The sequence below is a fragment of the Geospiza fortis genome, unplaced genomic scaffold (assembly GCF_000277835.1).
Source record: "Geospiza fortis unplaced genomic scaffold, GeoFor_1.0 scaffold20, whole genome shotgun sequence".
NCBI classification, from domain to species: Eukaryota; Metazoa; Chordata; class Aves; order Passeriformes; family Thraupidae; genus Geospiza; species Geospiza fortis.
Window position 1 is genome coordinate 1,759,406 of NW_005054374.1, and position 21,913 is coordinate 1,781,318.

At 40.7% G+C, this 21,913-nt stretch overlaps 1 protein-coding gene across 1 annotated transcript; it reads left to right on the forward strand.

The window, feature by feature from the left end:
- The first annotated feature begins 340 nt into the window (after positions 1-340).
- Positions 341-20,370, forward strand: LOC102043904 (cytochrome b-245 heavy chain). Its single transcript, XM_005424857.3, has 13 exons — positions 341-410; positions 2,801-2,896; positions 4,230-4,340; positions 7,729-7,813; positions 8,740-8,885; positions 9,665-9,855; positions 13,417-13,546; positions 14,447-14,539; positions 15,888-16,141; positions 16,424-16,586; positions 17,397-17,543; positions 18,721-18,845; positions 19,560-20,370. Exons 1-13 carry the CDS (start codon positions 366-368, stop codon positions 19,684-19,686), a joined length of 1,713 nt encoding a protein of 570 aa, XP_005424914.1. The 5' UTR covers positions 341-365; the 3' UTR covers positions 19,687-20,370.
- The last annotated feature ends 1,543 nt before the right edge of the window (positions 20,371-21,913 follow it).

The window sequence follows — 21,913 nt, forward strand, 5'->3', positions numbered from 1 at the left end:
CTGGGCAGAGGCAGCTCTTCTGTGCTTTCTATGTTACACTTCAGCATTAAAAGTTATATAAAGTGGTAATACATTTTTTAGCAGAAAACCTGACCCGTTTTATAATTTATTCTATCCTTTGTATCACAATGAAAAAGTCTATTTCAACAGTTTATACATATTTGAGTTATGAAATGTTATATGTAGAGATGATAGAAACATATTCAAAACAGAACTGGGGTCATGATTAAATGGTTAACTTATTTCCCAAATGAATGAGAAAGGAAACGGTGCTGCAACCTTTTGCTCTCACTTCCTCATGAGAGAAGACGTAGAGGCTGTCCCAGAGAGAGCAGGGCTGCTGTGCTCACACATCTCAGGCAGCCATGGGGAACTGGGTGGAGAATGAAGGACTGTCCATCTTCGTCGTTGTAAGTACAATTTCTGTTGGCTTTGCATCCAGTGAAAAGTTCTGCAGAAAGCTGTGCTGAGCAGTTCTCACTGTGCCAGGGAAAGATGCACCTGAGTATGCAGAAACTGGGGCAGCAAATGCAGGGAAATGCTTCAAGGGAGTAATTTTTAAGGAGCTCTCTGGTATTTCAGTTGCTGTAGCCTTCATTGTTAACTGAGAAATGATTGTGTGTTAACTTTGCTTTGCTAGAAATACTTTAGTTGAGCAAAACAACTTTAAAACTCGCTACATGCACTTCAACAGATAAAGCAATTAAAACAATCACCCTTTCTTGCACTTTTATGAACAGAAGGGCGTCTAACTAAAAGCACAGTGTCTTGATGGTATAAAATATTCATTAATGTCAGATTCAAGGGAGAAGAGAACAGAGATTTAGAGCACAGATTCATGAATCCTTTATTAAGACAACTACTATTTGAATTGAATTTGTTTACAGTTTGCATAGAGGGGCTGTGAAAGTAGGTTAAATTAATTCTTATCAAGATTTAAAAGTATGGAAAATCCCAGTTGCATTCACAAGTGCTAAAGAGTAAGGAGGGCAGTCCTCCTTAGAGAAAACTGAGTTTTCTAAGTATTCTAGTGTTGGGTTTTTACTTCACATTCTGATACAAGGGCTAAAGGTATACCTCTATACATATATTATGTACATATACATATATGCATTAAAAACATATACAAAACCAAAATGTTTTTTTGTTCAAATACCTGAACCAAAAGAGCAGTTCAGGTATTGTGGCTACCTTTTGTAGTAGATGTAAATATTGAGAGGAAGAAAAAGAAGGCATAGAATTTGTATATTTTTGGTGACTGAAATGTGAGCATCTTTATTCTAAGCAGTATTTCTGCTGCTATGAGCAATCAGTACTTGTGTATGCCCTTGTAATTTAGGAACATAATCCTATAGCTGTGGCACTTCAGTGTTTTGAAAGGGAGTGACTGTGTGTGCTGTCACCTTCAGTGACTTGAGGAAGTTGAAACTGCCAAGAGGTGAATTCTGGCTTTCTTTTTGCCTTCCCCCCCACCACCAGAACTGAAATATTAAAAGAAGTAAGAGGCCTTTATTTTGCTCAAATAAGGAATTTGGGTTTTGAACCTCAAAGCTGTAACAAGGTGAGGGTAATAGGAAAGGAAACCAACAGACATAAAGAAACCAGCTAAAAGGACAGACCACTGGAAACCCCACCCAAGTGTTCTGCTTTAGCCTCTCCATCTTTACTGCACGCTGAGCAGGCACAGGGCTGTCCAGTGCTTGACAGAAACAATTACTGCTGATGTACCTCGACAAAACAGAAACATGCTGCCAGAGTGTGCCACTGTCACTTTTAATGAGTGTCCTAAGCACTTAATCCTGAGATGAGCTTGGTGTTTTAATGAGGACTTGGGGATTTCCTATATACTGCCTTACCCTGGTGGAAATCCCTTCATTTCCCAATATTTATTTACATTTTCAAGATCTGAAATAAACCCAGGTTTTTTTACAGTGTTATTTGAGCCAAAGAACTAGCAAAATATGTGGGTTAGGAGGGGCGGGGGGCTGTAATATCACCTTTTCTGGGCTTTCTCCCAGTTCTCAGACTTTCTCTCTGTTTTCATGTACCACTTAGTAAAACTACTTAGACTGAGTGCAGTGTTAGAGATATGTTTCAATATGGGATGTGAAATCAGCCAACCAGCTCCAGGAGGGCAAATATCCAGATTCATTATGACCTTTTCGCCAGATGGACTTGTAGCTGCCTAAGAGTTAATAACATGCACCTCATGATGTGTAAGTGTGAGAAAATTCTGCAGTACATCTATAAAGCCTGGTTTGGGGTAGTCTACATGCTACCAAGGGCCTGTGTTGAATATTCCCTGCTGGCTGATTTCAGACCCTCTTGTTGAATTCATCCCTATGTGCAATTTAGCCCATCTAAATTTAGATCTCAAGCTTATTTGTCACAGCTCCCAAGTCTTCCTCTCACATTGGTTAATGTGCCTGTGGAATGGAACTGCCATTTGGAAGAGTCCCTAACCTACAATGGTAGAGATTTAACCGGACTCAGAATTAAATATTTGTAATATGACAGTCCTGATACAACCAGCCCTAAACTCCTTGACCTACGAAAACATTTCAGCTGCACATTGCTGTGTTTTGGTCTGTTGCCACTCCTGCACCCTGTGTTCACAAATCAGACCCTGTTTACACCAGAAAGATTTTTATCACCCTTGTTGAAAACTTCATACCCTGCAGTATATCTCTCTGTGCAAACAGGAGCACAGAGAAGCAACTGAATGTTATCTGAACTGTGTAAATTCAGATGGATTACTTCTAACAACAAACTGTAAGCTTCCTGTTTAATTCTCTTTCAGCTTGTGTGGCTGGGCTTAAATGTCTTCCTCTTTTGGTGGTATTATCTTGTGTATGATGTCCCACCAAAATTCTTCTACACCAGAGTGCTCCTTGGCGTAAGTACAAGACATTATTACTTTGCCACAGACAGAGCCCACAGCAGTTTTGAATAGTTTTAGCTGATCAAAACTGGATCTGGTGGCTGGAGCAGCAGGCTTATGTAGAAGTCACATGCAAGCAGATAACTGAATGCAGGCAGATGTTCACTGCTTCTGAACAGAAAGCTGGTACACCACATAGAGAGATCTCATTCTAAAGATATTTTCAGTTAATTATTATGCTCCTGGTAATTAAATTAAGCATTAATTGTGGCTACTTATTAAGCAAAATAATAATAAAATATTGCCGTTGAACTGTTGTGCAGTCATTTCTCCTTGCAGTTATTTTTCAGAGCATGAATAGTTTATAAAGATATTGGCTCTGAAAAGCAATCACCATTCATATATTCATCGAGAGTGTGAGTGGTAGCCAAGTAGTGAAGTGATCCTGGATCCTGGGCTATTCCATGTAATCCAACTGATCAATTGACAGGGAAAATTAATTTGTTCACATATTTTAAAACCCTGATCACAGGCATAAAAATCAGCCTAAGTCTCAGATTACAGAGCACAGCATTTTGCGGAAGATTTGCAAAGCTGTGGTTTAATTCTACAAAGCCTGAAATCAAATTCTGCATATGGCTTCTGGTCTGTGGATCAAATCCTGTCCTTTCCAATCATGATGCAGTTGCCTTTGAAGTCACAGAGACTGGATAAGTAGAGCTCAGTGTAAACCCAAACAGCTGTGCTCTAAAACCTGAAAGGATCTCAATCCATTCAAGGAGAGCAAACATTTTTCTTCCCTTCATTGCATTTTTATTAATATGGTCATTTTTCCCTCATTTCAAACAGTTCAAAAATATTAAATAATTAAGGGTGTAAAGACCAACTTTAAGGAAACAGATTCCTAAAAGCTGAGGCAACAAATTTCACTAGAGTCCTTTACTGACAGAGAATTTAAACCACTTCCCCTATAAGCTATCCATAACCCCCACCAGCTGAAACCACAGACTCTTTACAGCCTTGGGACACAAAACTCTACTAATGGCTTAGAATTGCACCTATGTTTGACTGCCGAATGCCAAACATGGCAGGGAGCTTTTTATACAACCATATTAATTCAAAACTGAAAACAGGAGTGTTTTTGTCTGCAGGAGCATGTTCTGCCTGCACATGTGTTTCTGCCTTGACCAGAGCATGATTCCATTGAATATTCATGGTGTAAATGTGAACTCTAGATCTCACACTCTTTTCCAGTTATAATATAATACATAAATGAAATCTGTGCTTGTCCATGCCCTGGATAGTGTCTTAGGTAATGCATTTAATAACAGCATCTCTCTAATTCCAGCGTGCTCTGGCTCTTGCAAGGGCCCCTGCAGCCTGCCTGAATTTCAATTGCATGCTGATTCTGCTGCCAGTGTGTCGAAACCTGCTCTCCTTCCTCAGAGGATCAAGTGCGGTAAGATGAAGAAATAATTTCAAAATTTGTGAAAGATATTATCTTTCATACTTAAACAGACTTGCAAGTATACCAAGAAACCATGTCCAAGTTCCCCAAATAGACCATATTTTGAGGATGCCCTTTTATGAGAAGCAGATAAGCCTGGAGTTTGGCTATGAGCAAGGCTGAGGTCTAATGCCCATGAGGTATCTAGAGCTCTGTTGGGAGTTTAGCTTTGGATTAGCCTCATTTGAGTCCTCCTTTTTCAGCTGAGTCCTGGGCATGGTCCTGCCCTGGATGCAAAGTCCTTCTTTTGGCTGGCAGAAGCCGTTGGTGTTCACACACATCCGCTGTTTGTCACTGATGCAAAACCCACTTAGAGAGCTAAATATCAGCCCCTGTCTGTTTTTGCATGCTCAATCCTCAAGGTAAATGTAGTCTTTTACAGACTTTCAGAACGGGACTTTTTTTCAGCTAGCTCATAAATTACATTCTATCTTGTCTGAACTGCATTTCCATCTCAGATTAAATAGTTCACACGCCTTTTGACTTTTTTGAACTCCAAAATACAAATGTTATACAGAGCACTGAGGAGCTGACTCTAAGGAAAGGGCAACTTATCCTAAGTGACAGCTGGAGAGGCTTCCTATGATAGTACTGACTTTATCACACTGCCAAAATCTTGATTTCTGGCTATTACAGCAGAAATAATGCCGACAATGCAGGCCATGGTCCAGTGACGAAGCAATATGCTCTTCAAATTCATAAATTATCCTTCCAAATGTATAATGATTCTTCCTTTCTTTCTGGACACTTTTAACATAAACATGATCAACAAAATCAGTTCCCAGAAGTTGTTTTTCTCTAAACCCAGTCTAAATTTCTTAATGCAAATGAGACAGCCTGCAGGGGCTGGAGAGGCAGAGCAGAAGAGGAAGTGATAAAATAGATGCAGTGTTTCAACAGTCCTTCGTAAGGGAAGAAACTGGGAGATGAAGCAATAAGAAAATAACCAGAGACAAAATAGGCTGTACTTCCATCTAGTACATCATACATCCTCACAATGAGTGTGGCTGAATAAATGAGATGTGCCGACCACATTAAACTCTTTAATTACATTTATGAGCAAGGCCAGTGCTCTAGCCTTTCTAAGGAATAACACTTAGGAATATAAAATTGGAAATACATGTCAGGCTTTCAGTCTTTTCCTATACTCCTTCAGATCCTGAGATGCTGCAAAGCAGCCAGCCATACCCTCCATTCATGTAAAAGGAGGAAGGATAGTAAATAAAGCTGTAGGGTTAAAGTTGTTATTCCCCAGGCAGATCAGCAAGTATCAGCCAGAATCCAGAGCTGACTCCTCTGGCTGCAGAAGTCAAAAATGAACATAAATTTGGAAAGAATTAATGTTGCTATGGATGAATCCAACTGGAAAATAATGATGAGCCAATGATCATATAAGGCATTTTTGAGATTGCACAGGTGAAAGCAAGTTGGGCAGAGGGCTTCTGAGCTCAAAGCAGTGAAGGAGCTGGGTGTACACATGGAGACTACTGGAAGGCCAAAACCTGATTCTGGGTGCTGAGAACTGTATTCCAGCTGGGACTTTGTGCTACTTGTCCTGAGTTACTCCTCTCCTAGCATGCATAACCTAATTTTTCTAACCAAGGTGTTGGGAAACTGTCCCTCTTTGTATTCAAAGTACAGAGTCAGTCCTTCTGCCTTGGGCATTGTGGCAGAGTCACTCAGGCTAAACCCAGACAAAAGTGAGTCCCAGGCAGGGACACACAGTTCCATTCCTGCTGGCAGCACGCTCTCCTGCTGATGGCTGGGAATGAGGAAGCAAAGGGCTCTGAGGGTGAGCAAGGAGGGCAGGGAGGGGCATAGAGCAGCTCTTAGACAGCTGCTGTTTGTTTAGCTCCAGTTGCTTTTTTGCAGTAAAGCTACACCTCAGGAAGGACGTAATTTTAGATCTTAAGCAAAAACACACATGGCCCAGTGACCACTGGCAGTGGCAGTGCCGTGGTGGCCTTAGCACAGGGGGACAGCTGCTGATGCTTGTTGTCTCTAATTAGCTATGCTCTGCAGGTAACAACTGTGAGGATCTATAAGAAAAATCATTTAAATGTCAAATAACTTGTTGGAAGAGAAGTGACCTTCCCAACAGCAATGTCATTGGGGTCAAGAGGAGGAGAGAATGGTTCAAACACAGCCTTCAAAGGGAGAGTACTGAAAAGTCTTGCCCTCTCCAACCTGCCACCCAGAAATCACATGTTACAAAGTTATTTGTAATAACTTTACAACTTTTTAATTGAAAAGATAGCTGTGTTGTGTTTTGCATGCCCATCACTGCTGTATTAACTGTTGTTAATGGCCATATGATTGAAGGCAGCTGGAGCCCTCTGCCATTGCTTGGCCTTCACTTCTTGGATCAAGTGGTGTTTGCAAGGGAGTCAAGCACTGCCTCGCTATGCTACATTTTTATTCTACAATTTTTTTATTGTTTCTCAATATAGGTGATATAAAAAGGCCAAATTTCTCCTTGTTGTTATTATAGTCTGAAGTGATTGTGGCAGCCCCAGAGTGTTTGCCTCTTGTGAGGAAATACTTGTGGTAGTTTGCACAGTGTTTTGTTCCCTTATCCGGTCAGCAAACACAATGCAAACATACAGCACATGACAGTCATGCCTTCTACTGTGTGGAGACAGCAAATGTCAGCTTTACAGGCACTTAAGGCTTTAGGGAAGCTCCCAGTGACTGCAGCAGAGTTCATATGGGGTCTGTTAGGAGCCCATTATCATTAGTAATTAAAATATCATTCTGTTTTTCTTAAGAATTAATTTCTTTGGTTTGTATCTGCAGAGATTTTTGCTGGGTTTTTTTCTTTTTTTTTTGGTAACTCCAAAAAGTTGTAAGTGAATGCCTGGGAAGTAAACCCAGTGTTTTGGGGAAGGAATGCCTTCATATCACTGCCATAGGTGATATGATTTGGGGTGGGAGCTCCCTGAGACAGTTACACCCAAACTTTGCATCTTGTTTCTAGATTGTGAACCACAATAGGATCCTGGTGCTACCAAAGCAGTCACTCTGCCATGGCAGACTGCAATCCCTCATTTTGTTTTAATGTACAGTTTAAAACAGATAAGATGTATTCCTTTGTCATACAGGATGTTAAAGTTTTTCTCCTTATCAAATACTTTGTTTCAGAGGGACATGTTAAAATATAATCTGGAATTCCTGCTTTCTGAAAGACGGGCGGAAATATTTTTGTCTATATTCTGGAATTCTAAATTTTTCCTAGAAATGTCACCAATGTGCTCAGGGCTTCTGGTTTTGTCCCTGCCTTCAAAAAGTGTGCACAGACAACACACATAATCTTCAAATACCTTTTTCTTTCTACCCAAAGTGCTGCTCTACCCGGATCAGGCGACAGCTGGACAGAAACCTCACCTTTCACAAAATGGTGGCCTGGATGATCGCCCTTCACACTGGTTGGTAGTCTAATGTTTCTTTGTTTATTGCTTTCTTGTGTATTTTATGTGGAATCCCAGTGGCATTCAAATTCTTAAGGATATGGACAGAGACCTGAATTCATTAAAGGAATCAGTGTGTGCCAAGGCTTTAATCAGTTTCCAGATATGTGCCAGCTGTCAGAGAGCAAAAGACAAGAAAGAATACCTTTATTTTGAACTGTCAGTGCTATTTATGATAGTTTAATAAAGGGAGTTTAGCAATGTCCTGAGAACCAGATACACTGGATTTAATTCTTGTTTAGACTTACTTCTTATCTGCCATCTAAAACAAATAATAGAAATTCTTTTTTAAAAAGGATATAAAAAGCTTGGACCTCTTTTGAAGATAAATAAGTATCTACTTATAGGAGCTGGTTCAAATTTTGAGAAGCATTGTACAATTTTACCCTACAAAAACATGTAGTGGAATTCATGTGAACATCTCAACTGCTTTAGGTTTTTGGATGCATTCAGCTCAGTGAGAATATTACTGATTATTATTAGCAAAACTGCAGAACAAAGCAGCACTAACAAATGTGACCCCAAACAGTTTTTGGCTGTTTTACAGAAGTCCTGGATAGGGTGATCCTAACAAATAGTTTAAGCCATTCCATGTTTCAGTATCCCATTTGTTAGGGCACTACTACTTCAATTGTTGAAAGGCTTTGTTGAACAAAAATATACTGAAAATTTCTCATTACTTCTTTCCCTCCCTCACCCAAAGCCTGCAAGATTCAGGTGGTAAAATTTTAAAAACTTATCAGTGATCTGCAATTGTGATGAAGATGGCAAGAGCCGCAGAGCTCTTAAGCAGTAGTTGACAAATGTGACAAAGTTCCAAATGTTACCCCAAACTGCCAAGTACTTGTGGTCGGTGCTGATTATTCCTCTCCTGTCACTCCTAGCAATTCACACCATTGCACACTTATTCAATGTGGAGTGGAGTGTGCAAGCCCGTGTTGAAGAGAAAGGCACCCTGGCAGCTGTGCTTTCTGGCCTTGGGGACAAACCAAAGGAAAGCTACATCAACTTCTACAGGCAAACCATTGCTGTAAGTGACACCAGACCCCAAAGGGTCATCATTACATTTGTGTAGGTGATCATATAAAACTATTCGAGCAGAGTGCTGCTTCTGGTGTCCACACTCTGGGTTTGGGCCATCTTGCAGAAAAACCTTGTAGAATTCATTTTTCTATATTTGCCAATAATATCATTGCTGAGCTCTTGTAGTACTTTAAACTTTTTCACCTGAGGATTTCAAAGTAGTTTCAAAATATTATGTAAAAACATACCCTGTAAAGCAGTGTTCTGGCTGAGACATGGCACTCAGAAAGGTACACAGAAGTAAAGGCAAGAGTTTTGAAGCTGGGTGGTTTAAGCTCTGTTCAGTGAGGAAAAAGAAAAGAAAGTACTCCCCTACCTCTCAGAAGAGCACTGAGCATCCAAACTCTGCATGAGTTATGAGTCCCACAGCTGTGCAACACCAGAGGAAAGGAGAGTTTTCATTTAGCTCCCAAAATATGGTTGTAGGACTCCAGCTCTGAACACCAGAGCTGTGCAAATGTATTCACCTTCCCCAAAGCAATCCTGCTGAGCCATGGCAGAGTAAAGAAACCATGTTTGGAGTGTTAATTCATGGAAAAAGCATTCCCTCTACTTCCAATTACCTTAGTAAAGGTAAATGTTCAGTTTAACAAAAATGAACTGTGATTTCGGCATCAGATGACTTAAGGACTTATAACAAAATAAAGGGTTTGGTGAGGGATGGTTCAACTGGCTCTGCTTTGGAGCAACCCCTTCCTCAGACCAAGGTGTGCAATTGTTTCACAGAATCCCATTGGGGGCCTCTATGTGGCCTTCACATACTTGGCTGGCATCACTGGGGTTGTCATCACACTGGCCCTCATCCTCATCATCACCTCATCCACCAAAACCATCCGGAGGTCATATTTTGAAGTATTCTGGTACACCCACCATCTCTTTGTCATCTTCTTTATCGGCCTTGTCATCCACGGTGCTGGGTGAGTATTTGCACTTATCACAAAATATCTGATAACCACTGAATCTTTATTTAAAGCCCCCTTCACACTTGAGTATGGGGACTTCTGTCACTGAGCAGCAGCTCTTTTTGATGGCAGTGATGGGCCAGTGGAGGCTCTGAGAGTCAAGAAGCTCTCACTGATACTTGCAACAAGCTGTCCTCACACAGCAGGTTTCACGTGACTTTGGCATACTTCAGCTCACTATTACTCAACTTCTTCTGATATCTTAATTGCAAAACTCTTTTCCAAGGTTTCTGTTTCTAATTGTTAATTTTCCTTCCTCTCCTAAAAGAAATTGCATCACACACATGCATGTAAGGAGATCTCAGTATAAAAATTACATAGAGTTTAGAATTTTATTGGATAATGAAAACTATAGTAATATAGATTTATGTTTCAGGCTTGGATGAACCTGTAGTATCAGCAGCATTTAAGAATAGTTTTTTAGCTGTTTCAACTTAGAAATAGGCATTCGTAAAATTTTCTACCTTTCAAATGCCAAATATCTTTTTCTGCTGTTGCTTCATTCCATAGCTTCTTCTGAAAGAGCTGAAAAGCCTGATGAAACAGTTTTAGCACTACACAAACACAATTTTAGCACTTAGAAAAATGAACTTTAGATCCATTTTATAAAACCAAAGAATGGGTGAATAAAGAAAAAAGACTCAAGTGTCCAAGCTACATTTAAATAGTTCATAATTACACTACATTGCCCATTTTAAAGGAAGTCCTACATGCAATAGAAAGTGTGCTTTAAAAATGCCCAGCAAAAATGACTATTCAAAACCACTTCCTTACAGTCCATTAGTGCCACTAAAAAGACAGAAATCAAAGTAAAACAGGAAGAACAAAAATAGAAGGCAGATGGGAATTACTCCCAGCACATTTGTTCATTCCAACTTTCACAACAAGAAAAGGTTTGAGCAAAACTTGTGGAAAGAAAAAAACAAGTGGTTCATGTTTTCTGGAGCAAACATTGTATAGTTACTGACACAGTGTCCAAACCTACGAGTACTTGCTACACAATGCTATCAGAAAGCAAGCATTGCCCTTTCCAGAGGTCAGTGGAGAGCATATATTTTATAAAAGTTGAATTTTTATTTACGTCAGTGTTCACTGTACTCCCACCATCTTAATTGCATGGGAATGAAAAGGCAAGAGTTTGGGCAGCAGTGTTGTTAATGAAGTTCAGCTATCCTTTGGAAGCAGATATAAATAGAAATATTCTCATCTGTAGAGGAAAGGATGTTTTCCAGCTGTGAACTCAGTGACCTCACTTATTTGGCCTTCAAGGTAATAATGAGAAAATACAATGAGAAATATGAGATGGGCTTGTTACCCTCATGGAAGGCATCTCAAGTGTGCAAAGATGGATGCCATGGAATGAGTATGAGCTGACAGTCTCAAAGAAATATGCTAGGAAGAGACATAAATGCCATTTTATCTCAGGGGTCAGAAGACTGTCACACATATTCTTATTAATCTCTACAAACACACATCTTTGCATATACAGAAAGCTGAGTCAAAGGTTATTGATATCATCAAAGGGGCGGATTCAAGAAAGATGGAGAGAGACTTTACAGGAGCACAGAGTGACAGACAAAGGGGAATGGCTTCAAACTGAGAGGAGGCTTAGATCAGATATTAGGAAAAAATTCTTTACTGTGAGGGTGTTGAGGCACTGGCACAGGTTGTCCAGAGAAGTTGTGGTTGCCTCAGCCCTGGAATTGTTCAAGGCCAGACTGGATGGGGCTCTGAGCAACCTGGTCCAGTGAAATTGGTGCTTGCCAATGGCAGGGGGGTGGGAACTGGATGATCTTTAAGGTCCCTTCCAACCCAAGCCATTCTGTGATTTAATTCTCTGACTCTACAATAATTCTTGTCTGTTACAAGCTGTTACAGCACTTTTGAAGCACCGATGGTTTTTGTGCATGAGCTCTGTCTCACAGACAGATGTCCCAAATTTCCCAACACAGTAAATGTAAAGAGGAGAGGGTACAGAGGTGCAGTTCACTCTTCTGGAGTTAAAGGAAAACCATTAGCCAAAAAAGAAGTAGCTATAAGTCTATACTGCTGAAAGTTTAATTACAGTACTAGAAAGAACATCTACACTGACTGATAAGGGGAAATAAGCTTTTTTTTTCTCTTGTACAGGGTACTGACATTGTCAAAGCTTGACTAGAGCATAGAGCAAGGCAAAATCCCTCAGACCCCCTTTCCCTCAAGCAATGGGGTGGGCAATGGAGGAAATTAGCTCCTCCTGTTCCCATAAATGATCCCAGAGGTGGCTCAGCTGAACCCCCTGTCATTAGTGGGGAAGTGAAGTGTAACTGCTCATGTTCCTGCAAATTGCAACTCGTGATGCTGCTGGGACACTGTCACTGCTTCCCTTTATTTTTCAGACAGGATATTAATCAAACATTTAATGAAGAAGAGGTTCATTAGTAATATTTATGAGCAATATCTTATCTCTCAACCCTGTGCAGAGGTTTTGTAATAATCCTCTGAAAAATCTCTCACACAAAGCTAGGCATGCGTATGGCTTAGATACCATGGGGATTTTTGAAATATCAGAAGTGTTGTCCAGCTCACAGACACTGAGCTAGGAAAGCAGAAAGAGAAGTCATGGGGAGAAGATATCAAAGAACCACATTGGCATAAAACTGACCAGCCTGATCAGAAGCAGACTGTTTCTAGGGAAAATTCAGCAGATCTTAATCTGAATTGTTTTTACTAAGATCCTGAGGTTGGCAGAACTCCAGACAGAGGCAGAAAATAGAGAAAAAGAATAGGCTTTTGCCCCTTGAAACGGAAATTACCTCTCTGCACCAGTTCTGCTAGGAAATACAGCTGTACTGGATCAGTTAGGATTCTTTATACTAAAACAAACAATAACAAACAAATAAACCAAAAAACAACCAAGCAAGTAAATTGAGGCCAGATAACTGGCTGATGCAAGCTGCTATAGCTGCAATAGCTGCTTGTGTCAAAAGCATCTGTATTCATTCATAGCACCTGAACAGCTGCTCCACAGCATTAGAGGGAGAGAAAGAGCCAAAGGAAGAATATTTTGGAAAGGGATCTCCAAATTTCTAAAATAAACAGCAGAAATAATCTCTGTTGTGGTCAGTAGCAAATTGATTACTTATCCATTCCAGGTTTTGGGGTTTGGTTTTTTTGTTTGTCTTTTTCTTTTGGTCAGTTTTTTTTTTTTTAATTGAAGAAAAAAGTGGGATAACTCAGAAAAGAATGAAGCTTTCTAATTGTGACCACATCCTGGAAGTGGTAATGGACATAACTCTCAGTTCCTCACCTAATCTTGAAATCAGGATTTTATCCCACGAACTTCCCTCCCCATTTCTATTTCTGTAATGGTAACTTTGTGGGGAGATTAAAGCAGTAAATATGTATCAAAGCTGTAACAGTGCACAAATTGACAACTCAATATAAAGAGGGTGATGTACATAAATAGAATAACAATAAGGAACAGATACTTTCGTTTTAATTTCATTGCCTTTATGACCTTTACTTTTTTCCCAGTCGTATTGTACGGGGACAGACAGCTGAAAGCCTGGCTGAACATAACCCAGAGATTTGCTACAAGAACTTCACTCTCTGGGGCAAGAGTGAAGCTTGTCCAATCCCCCAGTTTTCAGGGAATCCTCCTATGGTAAGAACACCTGGCTTGTGTGTAAATCCAATTGGAAATGTTTACAGTTTTCTATTTTTTCTTAAATTGCATAGAAAACCAGCCATATAACCCTCAGCACTCTCCAGTGGCAGCTTTCTTTGCATGAAGCAAGAGGTTTGGGCACAGTGGGTTGTAAGCAGAAATGGACTCCAGACAGAGTACACAGTTCCAGTGTGCTGTAAAATAAGCACAGCTGACAGACAAAGCAAAAGAGCAATTGGTACCTGAGAACTTTTTATCCAAAAAGTAAACTGCAAAGTAATGGCTCCTGGGGATATCTAGAAAGTGCTATAATGCTCATAATAAATAGTTTAACATTATTAATGGACTAATTATCATTAGCAAGAAAATAACACCCCTGGAAATGTGAATTTGAAACTTCAGCTTTTATTGACTAACCAGGCTGTTTTCTCTTTCACATTGCAGACTGATCTGTTAACAGAAACCACATATTTTCCTGCAGTAAAACAGACCTGAGTCAATAACACCTGAATACCACATTTCGTTTTGTTACATTCTTTTTTAGACAGAGACAAAATTACTTGCAGGAAAACACCTTGCTGTAACTCTAGTAGAAACTAAAAATCCAGCTGCAACACTCAACAGAGAAAGAAATTCCCCCTCTGACCAGAATTTTGAATCCTTATATCTTAAGGATTCCCTAATCTGGTTAATAAAGAACACAAATTACTTGAAGTTCACCTCTGTTTATAGAATTTCCAGAATTTGATTTGATCTAAGATGCCATCTCATCTAGTGGAAAGCGTCCCTGTCCACAGCAGGGGGGTTGGAACTAGATGATCTCTAAGATCTCCTCCAACCCAAACCTTTCAATGATTCTGTGATCTTCATCATCTGACTTGTTTTCTTTGCTTACAGACATGGAAGTGGGTGGTGGGTCCCATGTTCCTGTACCTGTGTGAGCGGCTGGTGCGGTTTTGGAGGTCACAGCAGAAGGTTGTCATCACAAAGGTAAGTGCTGATGCTGCACTTAACACCAGGCAGAGCATCACCTTCTTCTCCAAATGGTGCTGCAAAGGCAGAGGCTCCTACATACCAGGTTATCAGTGGAAGGAATGTCCTGGCTGCTGTCATGATGCCAACATCTAACATCCAAATGTAGCCTCTAAAAGTGAGCAAGAGGAGGAAGTTAGCTAAGGCACAAGACTGAATCTTAGGGAAGAAATTGATTTTCTTTTTATTGGGTGAAAAAATTCCACAGTACAGAAATTCCATAGACTTGAGACTAATTTAAGACACAGAACAAATGACCCCTGAACAGAAGTTCAGAGCATGTTTATTTTATGTGTCCGGATCTAATGTTGAGCTTCCATTCCCATGGTGTGTTGCACAGATATTAACACTGATCCTGAAATTCTGACAGCTGAATTAGCACAGAACTAACCTTAAACTTATGAAAATTATCCTGGCCTTTCCCAGTGTAATTTCCTCACGTGGCACTGTGCTACATCCCAAGGACACACCCTGTTCAAATCATAGCAGGGTTTAGGGGATGACATTAGGTGTTTCTACTGTGCTCTGTAATGATGCTGACACGTTGGAAGGCTCCTAAATATTTGTGTGCTTTTGGCAATTTTACCAAAATATCCTGTGAGCCACTTCTACACTATATTTCTATGGTGTCTGTTTTGTGCCCTGTTGGCAGAAAATTTCCTTCACCATCCTAAACACCACAGTTAATACCTAAATTAACAGACAGAGAGACTTGATTCTCCCTCTTGCAAATCTCTTTTGAAAAATGAAAATAATTTTGGCAGATAACTTTAGGATTAAAAATTAGAGTGACAGAATTACTGATTTTACTTCTAGAAGATTGTTTCTAAAGAATAGCCAAGGTCCCACCCAACTAAAACAAGAAAATATCCATTTCCTGAGGTACTACCTGTCCAATATCTGTAGGATAGCCCTGTGGTTTTGCCCCTATATTTACAGTCAGGCCTGTTAATTCTGTGCTCTGTGTCAATGGGTAAGGTCCATCTGGAAGTAACAATGTGCTTACACAGATCTGGTGATGTGATACAAGATGTGCCAGCCTGGCCTGTCCCCTTTGGAGTGGCTGCAAGCATGGTGTGAGAAAATACTTCAACTAAAACATCAGCATCCTCTGCAGGCTTTCATCTGCCTGTCAGGTGCTGTTGCTCACTTTCAGATCTGCTGGGAAGAAAGTTTCAGCTGCTTTCCTTTTTCCCATAGCAGAAACGATGCTAGTGATGGTGGGTGTAAATACATCAGTGAGATACATCAGTGAAATCAGACATTTTCTGTTCCTTATTTTTTACCTTTGCCCTTCTCACTGTAGGTGGTCATTCATCCCTTCAAGACAATTGAGCTCCAGATGATGAAAAAAGGCTTCAAGATGGAGGTTGGACAGTACATTTTTGTCAAATGCCCAGCAGTATCTAAACTGGAATGGCATCCATTTACACTGACTTCTGCTCCAGAAGAGGATTACTTCAGCATTCACGTCCGAATCGTAGGAGACTGGACAGAGGGCTTGTTCAATGCATGTGGCTGTGATAAACAAGAATTCCAGGAGGCATGGAAGTTGCCCAAGTATGTACAAAGAGTCTCCATGGTAAAGTCAAAAAGCACCTGTGGCAGTTTAAATATTGCTCAAGCAATTTGATGGCACCAGTGATACAAACATTAAATGGTGACACAGATGTGGGTCTTAGATACCCCTTTACAGTTTTTTCTATCAACTCCACCTCTCCTTTGGCTGACTAGTATTCAGTGCAAATATGCATTTTAGCAGACAAAGACCTTGTAACTGTCATTTTAAATGGTGTTAACAAATATTCACTACTGATTTAATAAACACACTTTCAATTCCAGGATAGCTGTAGATGGCCCTTTTGGAACAGCGAGTGAGGACGTGTTCAGTTATGAAACTGTGATGCTGGTTGGAGCTGGAATAGGGGTCACCCCCTTTGCATCTGTCCTCAAGTCTGTCTGGTACAAATACTGCCATGATGCCACCAACCTAAAGCTCAAGAAGGTATTGTGTCCTCTTTCCCAGACCCCTGTAACTGTTCAAGGGCCAAGGGCCCAAACCAAAGCAGGCACAGCAAGGGTGATCTGGCTCCAGGCATGCATGAGTCCTAAAAGAAGGAGGAGTCCAGTTGCCTCCCAAGGTTAGCAGGAGGAAAACAGGAGGCTCTAAAGCAAAAATATAATGAAAGGAGAAATAGCCTAAAAGCCAAATCACACATGCGAATCCTGACTGTGGCCCTGGGGATTTCCAGTTGCAGTGGAAATGGTGTTCCTTGAGAAACATAAAGTTCAAGGCACTAATACAGCCTGGGCAAATATTGCATTCCTTCCCCCAGCACAAAGAGAAAGGCTTTTCATAAGTAGAAGAGCAATGGAATCATCCTCCTGTCCCCTCCTGCCCCTGGAAACTCCCTGTGCAGAGGTGTGGAGTCACACTTTGCAGTTATGGCCATATTCAGAGAACAGAACTGGTTTTTTTACCTACTTTGTCTTGCCTGCCAGCAGATAGAAACAGAGTTCACCTCTAAATCATTTATTTATGTCCTAACAAACTGTTTTACAAGGAGATAAGTGGAGAAACATTGAGAACTAAAAATGTGGAAGAGAAACAGGAAGATATTTCCTTGTTCTTGCAGTCAGTCATAACCCTCTCAGCATCAAAATTCCTGAATAGCTTCAATGCCATCCTACCCATCTACTGAAGTGTTCAGGACATTTTTTACCAGAGCTCTATAATCCTCACTCTGTCAGCAGACATAAACCTGGAAAACATAAGTGTCTGTGTCCCCTGACAGCTCATTCTTGTCTCTTCCAGATTTATTTTTACTGGCTTTGCAGGGACACTCATGCCTTTGAATGGTTTGCTGACCTCTTGCAATCTCTGGAGGCTCAAATGCAGGAGAGGAATAATGCAGAGTTTCTGAGCTATAACATCTACCTTACAGGCTGGGATGAAACTCAGGTAACCACACAGTGGGGGGAATATCACTGCCATTAAACTGAGCTTAATGTTAGAAAATTTGTTCTCATAACTATTCAAATGGTCTTTTATCCTGGGCATCCATCTGGCTCCCAGAGGTTTTGTCTGTGTGCAGACAGGTGTTATCCATCAGAAGTTACATGGGATCAGCTGTTCATGTGCACTGATTTCCTTTCTGCTTTCCTCTGGCTGTGCTCTGTGGGAAGCAGGTTTTGTTCACAGGGGCAACCTCAGCTGACCATGTACAAGTCTCTAAAACAGCTGATGCTGCCTCAAGCACATAATTAAGAGCTTTAGGAGCCAGGGAAGCCACTGCACAAAGCTTGAACCATAGCAGCATATTTGTTTCAGGACTCATGAGTTCTCTGGTCCTGTGCTGGTAGGTTGCTGTGGGGATGCAAAGGAGCAGACACCTGAGAATGTGGGATTGAGTCAGGAAAGGCTCTCAATCTGTAACTTTTAGTGATGTTTTATATCACATTTATGTCACCATTGCAAAATTCACCATGTGCCCAAAGTGCTATAGCTCAGCTAGATACACAGGGAGGGGGAGCAGCAAGGAAGTTATCACATATGCAAGACCAAAAAAAGAGAAGGGAAAGAAGAAAAGTCCCACATTTTTTCCTTGGGGATAAAGTTACCTGGAACTTTTTTGTTTCATATAAAAGGGCTACAGAACTCTGTAAGGCCTGAGCTTCTGCCTTTAACCACATCTTCTCTTCCTTGCTTTACTTGATTTAGCTGGTCTAGCTGGAAGTTACACAGGCAAGACCTCCTCATATGCATCAAACCTTTCAGAGAACAAACTGGCAGGATTTCATTATGGTCAAGGGAGTCATGCTATTGTATTTGAAGGATTTTTTAATTTGCAGTCCTATGTTAGAGTTCTTAGACTAAACCTGTTAATTGAAAAAAACCCTACAATTAATTGCTGTGTTCAGTGTTTCATAGATTTAAGTCTTGAGATCACCCAGTCTGGGGAGAAGGAAGGGGTAGATACTGATAGTCAGGATTTTATCAGTCTTATCTTTCCTTGCAAAACACCATACATTCCATAATCTCATCAGGGAAATAATTCAGTCAGTATTGACATTATTGTTTTTTAACCAGAACACAATTCTGCAGTATTTATCTGTCCCTTGTCTTTCATTTCCCACAGGCCACTCACTTTGCAGTGCATCATGAAGAAGAGAAAGATGTGATTACAGGACTGAAACAGAAAACCTTGTATGGAAGACCTAACTGGGAAAATGAGTTCAAAACGATTGCGGGGAAGCATCCTGGGTAAACCTTTCCAAATTTATGGTGTCTTTGGACTTCCTCTATTTAATGGCCATACACACCATACAGCACGATCTTGTTCCTTTGGCTCATAAAGTTTCAGGAGCATTTTTTTACCCTACCTATTCTCCAGGTATTTTCTATTCTTTTTTCAGCCATGGACATGATCTGTGATCTTGAACAATTATTTTGACCTACAATTTTTTAAAAAATCATTCATTTTTCACAAGATATTTCTTGGATTGTCTAATTACTAGCAGAAGATTTAGGAAAAAACTATCCCTATCCTTCCAGCTGAAGTAAATAGGAATATCAGGTGGGGTCTAAACACCTCCAAAACCACTTTCTACCTCTAGAAACCAAACCTGAATATGGATGACCTTTAGCTAACAACCCAAAATTTGCAGGAAAAAAACAGAATAGCTCCTCTCAAGAATTTGTGTCATAAGCTCTTTGAATCTCTCTTTCTTTGATTCAGTGAGGCCAATAAACCTGTCTTCAATGACTAGGGCTGACCTGAGATTTAGCCCAGCATTTGTTTTAGAAGCAGCAATAAGTTTGAAGGGGTTATAAGGTTTAGGGGATAGATGCCCAGTTCTACTTCAGTTCCTGTAATTGGGAAAAACCCTTGCATCTATAGAACATAAAATTATTTACATGGAGAATATCCAGCTGCTCCATACCTGCTTTCTGACCATATTTTCATTTTCTTAACAGCTCCAGAATAGGTGTTTTCCTCTGTGGCCCTGAGGGGCTGGCTGACACACTCAACAAGCAGAGCATCAGCAACTCAGAAGCTGATCCACGAGGAGTACACTTCATTTTTAACAAAGAAAATTTCTAACTCTGAAGCAAGTGGGAGTCATTAAAAGCAAAGTCTAAAGACTGAATCTGTTTTTCTGTTTGGAGTCTGGGAAGGACAGCCCAGCTTCTAAATTTCAGCTACACTAACACAGGTCCCTTTGCTTCTTGGGAATGATTTTGGCTCTGTGGTAGAATAAAAGAGCCGAGTTTTACCTTAGGGAAGTTTTCATTGCCCTCTGTGTGCTGGCTATTTAGTAGAAATCTGTTTTCTTTGTCTGTGTGAGGGGATTTCCCCTCAATTAACTGCCTTTATCCTCCTATTATTTGCCACACTGCTGAAGATTGGAGGCTGTCATTTGCTTTTGGGAGCAAATTCACACCCATAAAGCTCGGTGCTATTAATCAATAAAGCATTCTAGCATAATGCTTGCTATTAGGAGGCAGCTTATCCTGAATAACTGTTTCAACTAATGGAGGCAATTAGGAGTTAAATTCGAAGTTCACTTATGGCCTCAGCCGACGATGTTTTCCTTTCCTTATACAATATTTTCTCTGCTTTCCCATAGGTAGTCATCTGAAACAAGCAGTTAGTTAATTCCTCAATATCCTCACTCTCCCCTGGAACAAGGGGAGTTGCAAAAGTGTAGCTGGGAAAATTAGTTCCTTACAAGAGGAAAACTCCTTTGTACACCAACACAGAATCACAGAATCACAGAATTTCTAGGTTGGAAGAGACATTTAAGATCATCGAGTCCAACCCATCTTCGAACACCTCAACTAGATCATGGCACCAAGTGCCAGATCCAGTCTTTTTTTAAACACATCGAGGGATGGTGACTCCACCCCCTCCCTGGGTAGATGATTCCAGTATTTGATCTCTCTTTCTGTGAAAAACTTCCTCCTTAATTCTAGCCTGTATCTCCCTTGGCGCAGTTTGAGACTGTGTCCTCTTGTTCTGTCTGTTGTTGCCCGGAGAAAGAGACCGAGCCCCAGCTCACCACAGCCACCCTTCAGGAAGTTGAAGAGAGTGATAAGGTCACCTCTGAGTCTCCTTTTCTCCAGGAAAACCTTCCAGGCTTCCAACATAAGCCTTAAACATCCTCTCCAAGAGAGAACTCATGCAGCTGAAAAGAAGCTGTTTCTCCTCAGGAAAGTGAGGAACTGAAAAGGAACCACCTGGGCTTCTGAGAACCAGCCCAGCTGCAGAGAGGTGACAAGGACAGATTCAAGTCCCACACCTGGTGTGTGAGTCACTGCTGGCTGCTTTGGACACTCTCACTTTCACATCTTCAGGCTCACGGTGCAGGGAGCCATACAAGAAGAGTTCTGTGTTTCCAGGATTGCCATTTCTGCTGTTCCAGGCTGAAAAAAGCTGTTGCTGAATGGTTTAATGGGTGCTTTCTGAACCATTCTTAGGTGCAAACAGTGCCTTTTGCCCTGTTGCTCAGCTGTTCCTCTGAGGTGAAACAGGTTTTGAGAAAGCAATGCTCACTTCATTCAGTTATGGAACAGCTGTGGGTAAAGTCTCTGATGTGCACAAGGCTCCCATACACAGCCCAGTGCCCCTGTGTGCACATTACAGGCAGCAGGTTCTTAAAAACAAACAAAAAAAGGGAACCAAAACTTTTAATACTGGCAAGAGAGGGGAAAAAAATATTAAAGCCAACAGCATAGGAAAAAAAATTTGAAAAAGCAAGTGCAAAAACCCTTGATAAAGCCACAGTTTAGTATACCATGTCTTCCATTCACCCAGTTGTCTGCTTTGTGACTTTTAAACTCCACAGCCAAGACCTGCAGTAGCTCCTGCACAGCACAAGACCTTCCTGGCAGGTTCTTGCAGCCACAGAAGAAAGCTGTGGTCTCCTTCTGCAATTTCAGACAGCTTTGTGCAGCCATCTGGTTGCATGTAGCATATTTTACACCTCAGCTTGCCAGACAGGATATGTGTTCTCCCTTTACAGCATTTTAAAATGTTATTCAGGCTCTGAATGCTACTTCAGAAAGACAGCCTACCAGTTCCTATTTATTAATATCAGTTAACAACAAATGCTGGCAAAGATCAACTCTTGGTGGGGAATTTTCCAGTTCTTTCCCTCAGAAGAGCCATATTCAAATCCACATAATTCTGTCAGATACACATCTATTGAATCATAACAGAACATAAATATAGCCAAAGATACTTCTTCTGTGGAGTAAATATTGCTACTAAAATATAATAAGGGTCTAATCCTGTGCAAAGAGCACTGAAATATTTACCCTTGATTTCA

What these genes read in the sequence shown, in the direction of transcription:
- LOC102043904 (XM_005424857.3), top strand. Translation starts at nt 366, where the DNA reads ATGGGGAACTGGGTGGAGAATGAAGGACTGTCCATCTTCGTCGTT. An exon ending in TCTACAGGCAAACCATTGCT is followed by an intron (nt 8,886 to 9,664) that starts GTAAGTGACACC and finishes ATTGTTTCACAG; the next exon opens with AATCCCATTGGGGGCCTCTA. An exon ending in CAGGCTGGGATGAAACTCAG is followed by an intron (nt 17,544 to 18,720) that starts GTAACCACACAG and finishes CATTTCCCACAG; the next exon opens with GCCACTCACTTTGCAGTGCA.